Source organism: Budorcas taxicolor, chromosome X (assembly GCF_023091745.1).
Source record: "Budorcas taxicolor isolate Tak-1 chromosome X, Takin1.1, whole genome shotgun sequence".
Classification (NCBI taxonomy): Eukaryota; Metazoa; Chordata; class Mammalia; order Artiodactyla; family Bovidae; genus Budorcas; species Budorcas taxicolor.
Window position 1 is genome coordinate 61,049,793 of NC_068935.1, and position 15,235 is coordinate 61,065,027.

The following is a 15,235-nucleotide window of genomic DNA, read 5'->3' on the forward strand; positions in this document are numbered from 1 at the left end:
AGTTGGCTTAAAGTTCAACATTCAGAAAACGAAGATCATGGCATCTGGTCCCATCACTTCATGGGAAATAGATGGGGAAACAGTGTCAGACTTTATTTCTTTGGGCTCCAAAATCACTGCAGATGGTGACTGCAGCCATGAAATTAAAAGACGCTTACTCCTTGGACGGAAAGTTATGACCAACCTAGACAGCATATTAAAAAGCAGAGACATTCCTTTGTCAACAAAGGTCCGTCTAGTCAAGGCTATGGTTTTTCCTGTGGTCATGTATGAATGTGAGAGTTGGACTGTGAAGAAAGCTGAGTGCTGAAGAATTGATGCTTTTGAAGTGTGGTGTTGGAGAAGACTCTTGAGAGTCCCTTGGACTGCAAGGAGATCAAACTAGTCCATTCTAAAGGAGATCAGTTCTGGATGCTCATTGGAAGGACTGACGTTGAAGCTGAAACTCCAATACTTTGGCTACCTCATGCGAAGAGTTGACTCATTGGAAAAGACTCTGATGCTGGGAGGGGTTGGGGGCAGAAGGAGAAGGGGTCGACAGAGCATGAAATGGCTGGATGGCATCACCGACTCAATTGACATGAATTTGAATGAACTCTGGGAGTTTTTGGTGAACAGGGAGGCCTGGCTTGCTGCGATTCATGGCGTTGCAAAGAGTCAGACACTTCTGAGTGACTGAACTGAACTGAACTGAACTGATACTGTACAGCATTTAACCAGCATATTCACATCAATGATTTCAATTGTTTAGTATAGTAGTCCTGATAAGCGTGTATTTTATCTCCTGTTCTACTAATGAGGCGCTTGAGGATCAGATGTGTTAAGTGCCTTGACCAGAATTGCTCTGCTAGTAAGCAGTAGAACTGGAATTCAAGAGAGCTCAGGTTTTCTGATCTTAAGTACAAAGTTCTTTCCATTGCATTTCTAGGTTTATCTTCTGTGGTATTACATGATATGTAAACTGACTTTTTCATAGTTAATACTTTCCTTTTACTTCATAAGAAACAGATATAGCTCATTGTGTAACAGATGGTATGCTGGGTCATTTGCCCATGATGTATATATCTCAAGGAGAGATACAGTGATACAGCAAGTCTCACTAAATACTTGCTAATATAAACTATTCTTTTCTCTCTTTTTTATTCTTCCAAGTCTAAAAGGTGGCTGAGGATCTACATTAATCAGTTCTAAAAGCAGCTACCCAAAACCATCTTTTTTATGTGAGGAAGGTGAGTGCAGGACAGAAATGTGAACCTGAAAGCTGTTCAAAGCAGACACATAAACAGAGTGAGATGGTTCCCTATTTTCTGACTACATTATCCTTCCACTAATTCCCCACAGCTTCCTAGAATATTACTCAGTGGTGGGATCATTAAGACGGGTGATAAGTTCAACTGATTTCTTTACTTTATAGTTCGATATCTGAACCAAAAAAAATTGTTTTTATCTGTAAATAAAAAAAGTATTGGAAAGAGTCTTGAATGACAAGAATGAAAATTTCAAATAACTAAAAGGTCTTCCTCTGCTACATTTGACAGAGAAACCATCTACGGAAGGATGTGGTTTTTCACTTCAGACTTCTCCAGAGGTGACACTGCATACACCAAGCTAGCTCTGGATCGGCACACTGACACCACCTATTTTCAAGAGCCCTGTGGGTAAGTGGATTAGAATTTTCCAAAGTGAGATCATTACATGTGATGGTCTTGAATAATTTCTTAATCATTTTCTGTTTTATTTGGACCAAGATCGCATCTGCTGCTACTTACTTATATAATTATCTCTCTTCTCCTTAGAAATATGACCATTTTTAAAGACTCATAGGAATAAAAATTTTTCAAATGATTGAAAATCTACCTTACTACATTAATGGATCTTAATTTTGTTTAATTTACATTTTTATCAAAGTGATTGCAAATAATTTACAAAGAATGTATTGATTAACCATTGGTTTGGGAATTTTTGCAGTTTTTCATATTTAGTTATGATATTGCAAGTTCAGTTCAGTTCAGTTGCTCAGTCGTGTCTGACTCCTTGTGAACCCATGGAGTGCAGCATGCCAGGCCTCCCTGTCCATCACCAACTCCCGGAGTTTACTCAAACTCATGTCTATTGAGTCTGTGATGCCAACCAACTATCTCATCCTCTGTCGTCCCCTTCTCCTCCCACCTTCAATCTTCCCCAGCATCAGGGTCTTTTCAAATGAGTTAGCTCTTCGCATCAGGTGGCCAAAGTATTGGAGTTTCAGCTTCAACCTCAGTCTTTCCAATGAATATTCAGGACTGATTCCCTTTACGATAGACTGGTTGGATCTCCTTGCAGTTGCAGGATCTCCTTGCAATTATATTGCAAAGGGGTCCATAGTCTAAACACAGCTGCTTTGGGTATGGTATTAAGAGGAATTTGAATCCAGTTTACATGAAGTTGGAGGGAAAAAGTGAATTAAAAGTAACCTTTTTAAATAAATTTATTCATTTTAATTGGAGGCTAACTACGTTAAAACATTGTAGTGGTTTTGCCATACATTGACATGAATTTGCCATGGGTGTACATGTATTCCCCATCCTGAAACCCCCTCACACCTCCCTCCACATCCCATTCCTCTGGGTCATCCCAGAGCACCAGCCCCAGCACCCTATCCCATGCATCGAACCTGGACTGGTGATCCATCCCACATATGATAATATATACGTTTCAGAGCCATTCTCCCAAATCATCCCACCCTCGCCCTCTCCCACAGAGTCCAAAAGACTGTTCTATACATCTGTGTCTCTTTTGCTGTCTCACAAATAGGGTTACTGTTACCATCTTTCTAAATTCCATATATATGCGTTAGTATACTGTATTGGTGTTTTTCCTTCTGGCTTACTTCACTCTGTATAATAGGCTCCAGTTTCATCCACCTCATTAGAACTGATTCAGATGTATTCTTTTTAATGGCTGAATAATATTCCATTGTGTATATGTACTACAGCTTTCTTAACCATTCATTTGCTGATGGACATCTAGGTTGCTTCCATATCCTGGCTATTATAACAGTTGCGATGAACATTGGGGTACATGTGTCTCTTTCAATTCTGGTTTCCTCAGTTTGTATGACGAACAGTGGGATTGCTGGGTCATATGGCAGTTCTATTTCCAGTTTTTATAGGAATCTCCACACTGTTCTCCATAGTGGCTGTACTAGTTTGCATTTCCACCAACAGTGTATGAGAGATCCCTTTTCTCCACACCCTCTCCAGCATTTATTGTTTGTAGACTTCTGGATGGCAGCCATTCTGACTTGCATGAAATGGCACCTTGTTGTGCTTTTGATTTGCATTTCTCTGATAATGAGTGGTGTTGAGCATCTTTTCATGTGTTTGTTAGCCATCTCTATGTCTTCTTTGGAGAAATGTCTGTTTAGTTCTTTGGCCCATTTTTTGATTGGGTCACTTATTTTTCTGGAATTGAGCTGCAGTTCCTTGTATATTTTTGAGATTAATTCTTTGTCAGTTGCTTCATTTGCTATTATTTTCTCCCATTCTGAAGGCTGTCTTTTCACCTTGCTTATAGTTGCCTTTGTTGTGCAAAAGGCTTTAAGTTTATTTAGGTCCCATTTGTTTATTTTTGCTTTATTTCCATTACTCTGGGAGGTGGGTCATAGAGGATCCTGCTGTGGTTTATGTCAGAGAGTGTTTTCCTTATGTTTTCCTCTAGGAGTTTTATAGTTTCTGGTCTTACGTTTAGATCTTTAACCCATTTTGAGTTTATTTTTGTGTATGGTGTTGGACTGCAAGGAGATCCAACCAGTCCATTCTGAAGGAGATCAACCCTGGGATTTCCTTGGAAGGAATGATGCTAAAGCTGAAACTCCAGTACTTTGGCCACCTCATACGAAGAGCTGACTCAATGGAAAAAGACTCTGATGCTGGGAGGGATTGGGGGCAGGAGGAGAAGGGGACGACAGAGGATGAGATGGCTGGATGGCATCACTGGCTTGACGGACGTGAGTCTGAGTGAACTCCAGGAGTTGGTGATGGACAGGGAGGCCTGGCGTGCTGCGATTCATGGGGTCGCAAAGAGTCGGACATGACTGAGTGACAGAACTGACTGAACTGAACTGATGGTGTTAGAAAGTGTTCTAGCTTCATTCTTTTACAAGTGGTTGACCAGTTTTCCCAGCACCACTTGTTAAAGAGATTGTCTTTAATCCATTGTATATTCTTCCCTCCTCTGTCGAAGATAAGGTGTCCATAGGTGCGTGGATTTATCTCTGGGCTTTGTATTTTGTTCCATTGATCTATATTTCTGTCTTTGTGCCAGTACCATAGTGTCTTGATGACTGGAGCTTTGTAGTACAGCCTGAAGTCAGGCAGGTTGATTTCTCCAGTTCCATTCTTCTTTCTCAAGATTGCTTTGGCTATTCGAGGTTTTTTGTATTTCCATACAAATTGTGAGATTATTTGTTCTAGTTCTGTGAGAAATACCGTTGGTAGCTTGATAGGCATTGCATTGAATCTATAGATTGCTTTGGGTAGTATACTCATTTTCACTATATTGATTCTTCCAATCCATGAACATGGTATATTTCTCCATCTATTTGTGTCCTCTTTGATTTCTTTCATCAGTGTTTTATAGTTTTCTATATATAGGGCTTTTTTTTTTCCTTTAGGTAGATATATTCCTAAGTATTTAATTCTTTTTTTTTGCAATGGTGAATGGAATTGTTTCATTAATTTCTCTTTCTGTTTTCTCATTGTTAGTGTATAGGAATGCAAGGGATTTCTCTGTGTTAATTTTATATCCTGCAACTTTACTATATTCATTGATTAGGTCTAGTAATTTTCTGGTGGAGTCTTCAGGGTTTTCTATGTAGAGGATCATGTCATCTGCAAACAGTGAGAGTTTTACTACTTCTTTTCCATCTGGATTCCTTTTATTTCTTTTTATGCTCTGATTGCTGTGGCCAAAACTTCCAAAACTATGTTGAACAGTAGTGGTGACAGTGGGCACCCTTGTCTTGTTCCTGACTTTAGGGGAAATGCTTTCAATTTTTCACCATTGAGGATAATGTTTGCTGTGGGTTTGTCATATATAGCTTTTATTATGTTGAGCTATGTTCCTTTTAATCCTGCTTTCTGGAGGGTTTTTATCATAAATGGATATTGAATTTTGTCAAATTTCTCTGCATCTATTGAGATAATCATATGGCTTTTGTCTTTCAATTTGTTAATGTGGTGTATTACGTTGATTGATTTGCGGGCAGATATTGAAGAATCCTTGCATCCCTGGGGTAAAGCCCACTTGGTCATGATGTATGATCTTTTTAATACGTTGTTGGATTCTGTTTGCTAGAATTTTGTTAAGGATTTTTGCATCTATGTTCATCAGTGATATTGGCCTGTAGTTTTCTTTTTTGGTGGCATCTTTGTCTGGTTTTGGTGTCTGGGGGATGGTGGCCTCATAGAATGAGTTTGGAAGTTTACCTTCCTCTGCAATTTTCTGGAAGAGTTTTTTTGAGTAGGATAGGTGTTAGCTCTTCTCTAAATTTTTGGTAGAATTCAGCTGTGAAGCCTCGGGTCCTGGACTTTTGTTTCCTGGAAGATTTCTGATTACAGTTTCAATTTCCGTGCTTGTGATGGGTCTGTTAAGGTTTTCCATTTCTCCTTGGTTCCGTTTTGGAAAGTTGTACTTTTCTAAGAATTTGTCCATTTCTTCCACGGTGTCCATTTTATTGGCATATAGTTGCTGATAGTAGTCTCTTATGATCCTTCATATTTCTGTGTTGTCTGTTGTGATCTCTCCATTTCCATTTCTAATTTTGTTGATTTGATTCTTCTCCCTTTGTTTCTTGATGAGTCTGGCTAATGGTTTGTTAATTTTATTTATCTTCTCAAAGAACCAGCTTTTGGCTTTGTTCATTTTTGCTATGGTCTCTTTTGTTTCTTTTGCATTTATTTATGCCCTAATATTTTTAAATAAATTTTTTTTAATTGGAGGTTAATTAAGATTTCTTTCCTTCTACTATCCCTGGGGTTCTTCATTTCTTCCTTTTCTAGTTGCTTTAGGTGTAGAGTTAAGTTATTTATTTGACTTTTTTCTTGTTTCTTGAGGTAAGCTTGTACTGCTATGAACCTTCCCCTTAGCACTGCTTTTACAGTGTCCCATACGTTTCAGGTTGTTGTGTTTTCATTTTCATTCGTTTCTATGCATATTTTGATTTCTTTTTTGATTTCTTCTGTGATTTGTTGGTTATTGAGCAGCATGTTGTTCAGCCTCTATGTGTTGGAATTTTTAATAGTTTTTGTCCTGTAATTGACATCTAATCTTACTGCATAGTGGTCAGAAAAGATGCTTGGAATGATTTCAATTTTTTTGAATTTACCAAGGCTAGATTGATGGCCCAGGATGTGATCTATCCTGGAGAAGGTTCCATGTGCAGTTGAGAAAAAGGTGAAATTCATTGTTTTGGGGTGAAACGTCCTATAGGTATCAATTAGGTCTAACTGGTCTATTGTATCATTTAAAGTTTGTTTTTCCTTGTTAATTTTCTGTTTATTTGATCTATCCATAGGTGTGAGTGGGGTATTAAAGTCCCCCACTATTATTGTGTTATTGTTAATTTCCCCTTTCACACTTGTTAGCATTTGCCTTACACACTGTGGTGCTCCTATGTTGGGTGCATATATATTTTAATTGTTATATCTTCTTCTTGGATTGATCCTTTGATCATTATGTAGTGTCCTTCTTTTTCTCTTTTCATGGTCTTTATTTCAAAGTCTATTTTATCTGATATGAGTATTGCTACTCGTGCTTTCTTTTGGTCTCTATTTGCATGGAGTATCTTTTTCCAGTCCTTCACTTTCAGTCTGTGTGTGTCCCTTGTTTTGAGGTGGGTCTCTTGTAGACAACATATATAGGGGTCTTGTTTTTGTGTCCATTCATCCAGTCTTTGTCTTTTGGTTGGGGCATTCAACCCATTTACATTTAAGGCAGTTATCGATAAGTATGATGATGTTGACACTTACTTTGTTGTTTTGGGTTTGAGTTTATAAACCCTTTCTGTGCTTCCTGTCTAGAGAAGATCCTTTAGCATTTGTTGGAGAGCTGGTTTGGTGGTGCTGAATTCTCTCAGCTTTGGCTTGTCTGTAAAGCTTTTGATTTCTCCTTCATATTTGAATGAGATCTTTGCTGGGTACAGTAATCTGGGTTGTTTTTCTCTTTCATCACTTTAAGTATGTCCTGCCATTCCCTTCTGGCCTGAAGAGTTTCTATTGAAAGATCAGCTGTTATCCTTATGGGAATCCCCTTGTGTGTTATTTGTTGTTTTTCCCTTGTTGCTTTTAATGTCTGTTCTTTGTGTTTGATCTTTGTTAATGTGTTTTATATGTGTCTTGTGGTGTTTCGCCTTGGGTTTATCCTGTTTGGGACTCTCTGGGTTTCTTGGACTTCGGTGACTATTTCCGTCCCCATGTTAGGGAAGTTTTCAACTATTATCTCCTCAAATATTTTCTCATGGTTTTTCTTTTTGTCTTCTTCGTCTGGGACTCCAGATAAGTATGATTTGAACATTGGTGCGTTTAACATTGACCCAGAGGTCTCTGAGGTTGTTCTCATTTCTTTTCATTCTTTTTTCTTTTTTTCCTCTCTGATTCATTTATTGCTACCATTCTAGTTTCTACCTCGTTTATCCTGTCTTCTGCCTCCGTTATTCTACTGTTGGTTCCCTCCAGAGTGTTTTTTATCTCATTTGTTGCATTATTCACTATATATTGACTCTTTTTTATTTCCTCTAGGTCGAAAAATAACCTTCTTGTGTGGACTCAGTGGCTATTGACCCAAAGATAATATACACTATACTTTTTTCCAGCTTTACGAGATATATTTGATGTATAACATTTTGTAAATATGAGGTGTACTTGTGTTGTTTTGATACAGTTATATACTGCAGTATGATCACCACTAGTAGCTAAGAAAGACTAGATCTTTCTCATCACAGAGAAGAAATGGTAATTACTTGATATGATAGATACCATACTTAACTGTGCTACCGTTTGCCACTTATTAGAGGTGCCTCTGTGGTTATTTTGTAGCTGCTGTTGCTGTTGTTTGTTGATCTTCTACAGATAGATAATGAACCCAAGGCAGAAATATATCAGTAAAATGTGCATAAGTATGAATTCGTAAGGGCTTTCCAGGTGGCACTAGTGGTAAAGAGCGCACCTGCCAATGTAGAAGACATAAGAGACGTGACTTCAATCCCTGGGTTGGCAAGATGCCCTGGAGTAGTGTTGGGTTCAGCTCTGGTGGATCCAGAGAATTTGAAGCGGGGATGGAGTTGGCATCCTGAAAAGAACTATTTAGTTATAGATATGAAGAGAGATTAGGAAAGAATAGTATAGTAGGAAAATAAGTCGAGAAAAGAGGCTGAATAACTTGATTTACGTGGAAAGCCAATAAAACTCCAAGACAAGGAGTTTGCACCACCTACGTAGGCCCCCGGCGCCCGCTTGAATAGCGGAGTTTGCACCACCTACGTGCCCCGCCTTGGGCTCCCTCTCGCGTGGGTCTTAGAAGCCAGGCAAGTAAGTATACATGGCGAGCCTCCACGCTCCAGATGGGAATTCAGCCAGAAAAACGGAGAACAAGGAAAAACGACACAGGGGAATCAGTCTTTCCAGGAACTGATCCCATTTCTTTATTTCCCAGGTCTACTTTTATACTTTTAGTTATACATAGAGATAAATGTAAGAAACAGAGTCACAGAGGGTCAGCTGCTCCGACCCTTATCAGCATATCTTTGTTCTTCCAAGGGTCTTACATTTGTTCACAATATCTTCTGGTCTGGAGACCGGTCAACATTTTATGGCCCCACATTACTTTCTACTGATAAAGGTTAGTCGATCAGAAAACTTGTTTCCCCTTAAGATCTACTTAGTCTTAAGATAGTGATAAAGTTACATTCTTACATAGCAAGGACACAAGGATTTATAACAAAGAAAGTGGAGAACAGTGATCTATAACAAAAGAGAAAATTCATTAACTCAAAAAGTCTAGTATTGCTAACATCAAAACTACTATATTTCTTTTTCTACATTCCAATTACATTGATTAACATACTCCCAGGTGCCTAAGGATATGGAGGCCTGGCGGCAATCATTAACTCAGCAATGAAACCCTGCACCAACATGATTTTTATCTTTAGAAAAACCCTATGCTAACTAAGACTTTCAAAATACTCCAAACTCTCTGTGCTGTTTATGATTGAGAGATTGTAAACAATCATGTACGTAGTAGCAAGAGTGTGGATAATCCTGTCACACAAGCTAGTCTGCCAGCAGAGAGGTTTGACCTGAGACACCCTTGTCATGCCCAGGAGATTTATTATCTGGAGTCCTAAGTTAACTCCTTTACAGAGAGAAGTGGTGGGGGATAGCCCCCTGTAAAGTCAGAGGTGTAGGTGAGAGCATAAAGCAGTAAAGTAGGCAGACTCTGGTTTTGGGGGTAGATGCTCAGGAACAGGGGGTCTCCTGAGGCTCAATCCCGCCTTTGCGTATGCCGAGCCTCCTTCCTCAAGACCTTTGCCACGGGTGGAGTTCCTCACGCTGGCTCCTGGCAGAGTAGAGCATGGCAACCCACTCCAGTATTCTGGCCTGGAAAATACCATGGACAGAGCAGCCTGGTGGGCGACAGTCCATGGGGTCGCACAGTCAGACATGACTGAAATGACTTAGCACACACGCACGCATGAATTCATAAAGACAATATGAGAGGATGATAATATCCAATTGATTGTAGTTACTCCGATTTCCTTTGAGGATTGGAACCTAAGAATGTTTGCTTCGGAAAAGGAAGAATAAAACATCTTTTAGATGTCTGGCTCAATGTTATCAATATACAAAACCACCCACAGCCCTGCATTCTCATTCTCTGGGACACAGAAGGAAGAATATGAGGAAATGGGATGAGAAACAGTTGGACAGGGGTTGAGGTTCAAATATTGACTAGCTCTTTTCTCTCTGACCACTACTGTAGATACACAGTTGGCTGTGCCTTTAATTTAACCCTTTCTAATCAATGGGGAGAGCCTAGTACATAAGCAGTACAGTGAGAGTGGTTGAGTTCAGGCTATGGCATCAACCAGACCTGGATTTGCATCCCAGCTGGAACATACATTAGCTTTGTGATCTTGGAAAATAACCTCTCAGTACCTCAGTTTTTTCATCTGTAGAATGGGACTAGTAATAAAACCTGCCCATTAGTATTGCTTAGGGATTAAGTTGGGCTTCCAGGTGGCCCTAGTGGTAAAGAACTCACCTGCCAATGCTGGAGACATAAGAGCCATGGGTTCAATCCCTGGGTCAGGAAGATCCCCTGGAGGAAAGAATGGCAACCCATTCCAGTATTCTTGCCTGGAGAATCCCATAGATAGGGAAGCCTGGCAGGCTACAGCCCATGGGGTCACAAAGAGTCAGACACCACTGAAGCGACTTAGCACACATGCAGGGATTAAGTTACATGATGTATTTAAAGCACTTGGATACTTCCTAGAACATATGAGGTGTTCAATAAATGCTAGTTATTGTTCTTATCATTTTAGTCATTGTCATCATCATTATCATTGTTTTATGCCTTATGCTTTCTAAAGTTACCTTTGCTCAGGATTTCATTCTTTCCAACCTCCTTGGGGATTTCTCCTGCCTATCAACTTCTCAGTTCTTAAACCTCTACTTTTGTACACTTCCTTTGACTCTGTCTTCCTCTACTTATTCCTTATTCCTCACCCTCACAGCTAGACTTATTATAATAATTATCTACATTTGGTATCTTTCCATTCTCACTTCTTATTCACTCTTCAAACCTGTAGTCAGCTAGTTTATCCAACCCCCTCTCAATTAAAATTACTCTCTCCAAAGTCACCAGCAAGTAACTTATTGCCATCCCCAGTATGTACCATTCAGTCTTTATCTTATTTGAATCCTGGGGCCATTTACCTCTACCTCTTCTTGAATAGCCTTTCTTTTCTAGTTTTCCTTCTACATCTATAGTCAGTTTTCCCCAGTCTCCTATGCTGGCTTATTTTCTTTTGTCTGTGTCATAAATATTGTTGTTCCTCAAAATTTTTTCCTCCTTTTCTTGCTTGAAATTATCTCTCCAAATGACTGCTATGCTCTTGGCTTTAGCCATCACCTACAGACAGCTACAGACAGGACTTCCCTGGTGGCTCAGACAGTAAAGCATTTGCCTATAATGCAGGAGACCTGGGTTCAATCCCTGGGTCAGGAAGATCTCCTGGAGAAGGAAACGGCAACTCACTCCACTACTTTTGCCTGGAAAATCCCATGGACGGAGGAGCCTGGTGGGCTACAGTCCATGGGGTTGCAAAGAGTCGGACACAACTGAGTGACTTCACTTCACTTCACTTCACAGACAGCTACAAAATCTACCTCTCTTCTAAGATAAACATCTTCAACTGGCTACTAAATAATCCTAACCTAGAAATTTTGCAGAAAGCTCAACATAGCCAGGACTGACCTTACTCATTTTAATTGTATTTACCCTACATTCTCCTTGATTTTATTCCTTCTACCTTTATTTATGTTTATCACTTATTTTACTTCGTTGTTTACTTTTCCTTATTTTTGCTTTTTTTCCTAAATTACTATTGATTTTATTTTTCCCTTGTTAATTTGAAATTATTACTTTAGGTTTCTAGTCCATTAATAATTGACTTGCCTTTTCCTATTAATTTTTCAGTCATATGTAACTTAATTATTTCAAAATGTCCCTAAACTGAATGTCTTCCTCAACCCTTCACAGCCCCTTATTAGGATCCAATTATGCATCTGCCTCATTCTCTTGGCAAATGGGCAGTATTACTTGTCAAGTTGCCCAGGGGAAAAACCCACAGTCATTCTAGATTTTTGCCTCTTCTTCATCCTCCACATCTAATCATTTATTTCTTAGATGTGTCCTCTTTTCTATAAGCTCAAGTTCTCAGTAGTTTTCTCTCCAGTTTCAGTTATCCATGTTGTTTTTCATGGTTTTGTCATCTTGCTTCTCACCAGTTAATCTTGCATCTTAGTTTAAAATCCTGTGATTCTCTGTGCTAAGCCAACAGGAACTTATCACTCTCTTCCTTGAATATACCTTGCTGTTCTACATTGATATGTTTGGCCATTCCTTTTTCCTGCCTGAAATGCCCTCTCCTCACCTCAATCTCATTCCAGCCCAAGTCTTGCTCATTCTTTAAAACTAAGCAAAATCATTCTCATCCACATCTCAAAAAATTTATCTATACAACATCCCACTACAATAATTTCCTCTCTTTATGGCTCCACTGTCTTGTATACAACTTTATTACAGTGCCTATCATATTTTATCAGTACTTACTTGGTTCATTCTTCTAGATAGACTATGGTCTTCTTTAAAAGAGAGACTATATCTTATTCATGCCTGTATTGCCCATGTCTGACACATATAGGTTTCAGTACATATTAAATATGTTTACAAGGAACCCTTAGTGGCATTAATATGGCAAAGTACACAAAAAAGTACAACTGGAAGATAATTGGGAAATGCGATTTATTTCTTAATGAAAAGAAAATGACACAAGTAGAATCAGTAATCATTTTATATATTTTTTCTAAAAGTTTGACGTATTCTCTTTTCTCCAGTGAACAGAGTAATTTAATTTTTCCCTTCTTTAGCATTCAAGTGTTTCACTGTCTTAAGCATGAAGGAACAGGTGGCAGGACACTGCTAGTTGATGGATTCTATGCAGCAGAACAGGTACTTCAAAAGGCACCTGAGGAATTTGAACTCCTCAGTAAAGTGCCATTGAAGCATGAATATATTGAAAATGTTGGAGAATGTCAAAACCACATGATTGGGGTTGGACCAGTCTTAAATATCTACCCATGGAATAAAGAGCTCTATTTGATCAGGTGAGTACCAAAGAACTATCCCTCAATGTAATTTATTTGCCAGATATTAGTTTTCTAATGTAATGAAAATCCCTAAGATCCTATATCTGTCACATTTTAATATTGGTATTCCATAGCTTTTTATTAGTACAATTTCTATTCTTATTAAAATTCCCATGGAATAATAAATAGGACAACAGCCAAGGAACACTAGATTAGAGGGGCAGATATTTCACATGACATTTAAAAATGAAAACACTTTTAAAACAAACAAACAAAAACAGTTATTAAATTGTGCTCAGTGATCAAGCAGCTAGGGTGCCTAAAGGCATGATAGCCACAAAATTTGACTCTTGTCCAGATTTATGCATTTCTCCTGACCTGTGTATATTGCCACCTAGTATCTTGTACAGTCATAAAGCACATCATATCCAAAACTGAACTTGTCATCTCCACTCATTTCAAGCCTGCTCCTTCACCCAGAGTTGTGAAGATAAAAATAAATTGTTGCTCCTGTATTATATTAGGAACTACATAAATCTTAAATCACTTCCCTGGGATAAGCTCCACTGGAAAACTCTCCCTCTGTCGTCTCTTGTATCTCAATTGCCTAGAACGAGTAGGTGCTCAATATTTTCCCCAACATTTTATTATGGCCACTTTTAAATACAAAAAGTTGAAAGCATTTACAAGGAAAACTTGTATACCTACCACCGAGATTCTACCATTAAGATATTACTATACTTGCTTTGGGCTTCCCTGGTAGCTCAGCTGATAAAGAATCCACCTGCAATGCAGGAGACCCCGGCTTGATTCCTGGGTGGGGAAGATCCCCTAGAGGAGGGATAGGCTACCCACTCCAGTATTCTTGCCTGGAGAATCCCCATGGACAGAGGAACCTGGCAGGCTACAGTCTATGGGGTTGCAAAGAGTCGGACATGACTGAGTGACTAAGCACAGTGCAGCACATACTTGCTTTGTTACCTATCTATCTATCTTTCTATCCTTCTGTTTATAAATGAATCTTATTTTTGATACATTGCACAGAACATTGAAGGTATATGTCTCCCAATATACTTCAACATTTATAACTTTAAGTCTAAAATTCACTATTTGTTTACAGATGTTTAATTTTGATATAAAATATACATACAATGTTGGTATAAATATTGAATATACACTTGCTGAGTTTTTAAAACTGCGTACACCTATGTAACCCAAATGCCTGTCAAGATATAGACTATTACCATCACTACAGAAAGTACCTTTATACCCCTTGTCAGCCCAACCCTACACACACACACAGAGGAAACATCTGTTTTTATTTTTTACCACCATAGATTTGTTTTGCCTGTTCTAGAAATTCACATCCTGGAAAAAATCTATTCTTTAATGAATAAACACCTGGGCTGTTTCCTGTTTGGGATTATTACGAATAAAGCTGCCATCAATGTTCATGTGAAACTATCTTTGTAGATATGTGTTTTCATTTCACACATATAAATACCTAAGAGTGGAACTGCTGGATCATAGAGTACGTGACTTTTTAGTTTCATTAGCAACTAACTACTAATGTGTTCCATTTTACAGTTATCAACAATGTACGAAAGTTGTAGCTTCTCCACATCTTTGCTAATACTTGGTGTTTTCAGTCATTAATTGTAGCCATTATATTGGATATCTCCTTGGTGTTCTAATGCATTTTTTTTGGTGACTGATGATGTTGAGCATATTTCCATGTGCATATTGGCCATTCATATATCTTCTTTTGCTAAGTAACTAGTTAGATCTTTTGCCCACTTTTTCACTGGATTGTCTTTTCATTATTGAGTTGTCTCAGCCTTTCCTATCCATTTTGATATGTTTTTTATTTCTCATTCACCAATATGTAGGAGTCACTCAGTTTCCAGATTTTTTTTCATAGGAAATTGTTCTCTATATAAATGTAGATTTGTTTCTATCATGGTCCAGAACCTCCAGCACTATTCGTAATAGTTACAAACTGGAAATTACTTACACATCTATCAACAGAATGGATGAATGGGTAAAAGCCCCTCAGTTATGTCTGAAAGTCCCTCAGTCGTGTCCAGCTCTTTGTGACCCCATGGACTATACAGCCCATGGAATTCTCCAGGCCAGAATACTGGAGTGGGTAGCCGTTCCCTTCTCCAGAGGATCTTCCCAACCCAGGGATCGAACCCAGGTCTCTCACACTGCAGGCAGATTCTTTATTAGCTGAGCCACAAGGGAAACCTTGAATGGATGAATATACTGTGGTATAGTCCCACAATAAAATTCTGTTCAACATGAAGTATGAATGAACTATT

General features: G+C 38.6%; 1 protein-coding gene across 1 annotated transcript in view; it reads left to right on the top strand.

The window, feature by feature from the left end:
* TMLHE (trimethyllysine hydroxylase, epsilon) overlaps positions 1-15,235 on the top strand; it is a 68,774-nt gene that overhangs the window by 51,987 nt on the left and 1,552 nt on the right. The window contains exons 5-6 of the mRNA XM_052663725.1: positions 1,539-1,658; positions 12,693-12,929. Of these exons, the coding sequence (XP_052519685.1) occupies positions 1,539-1,658; positions 12,693-12,929 (357 nt within the window). The remainder of the gene's footprint in view (positions 1-1,538; positions 1,659-12,692; positions 12,930-15,235) is intronic.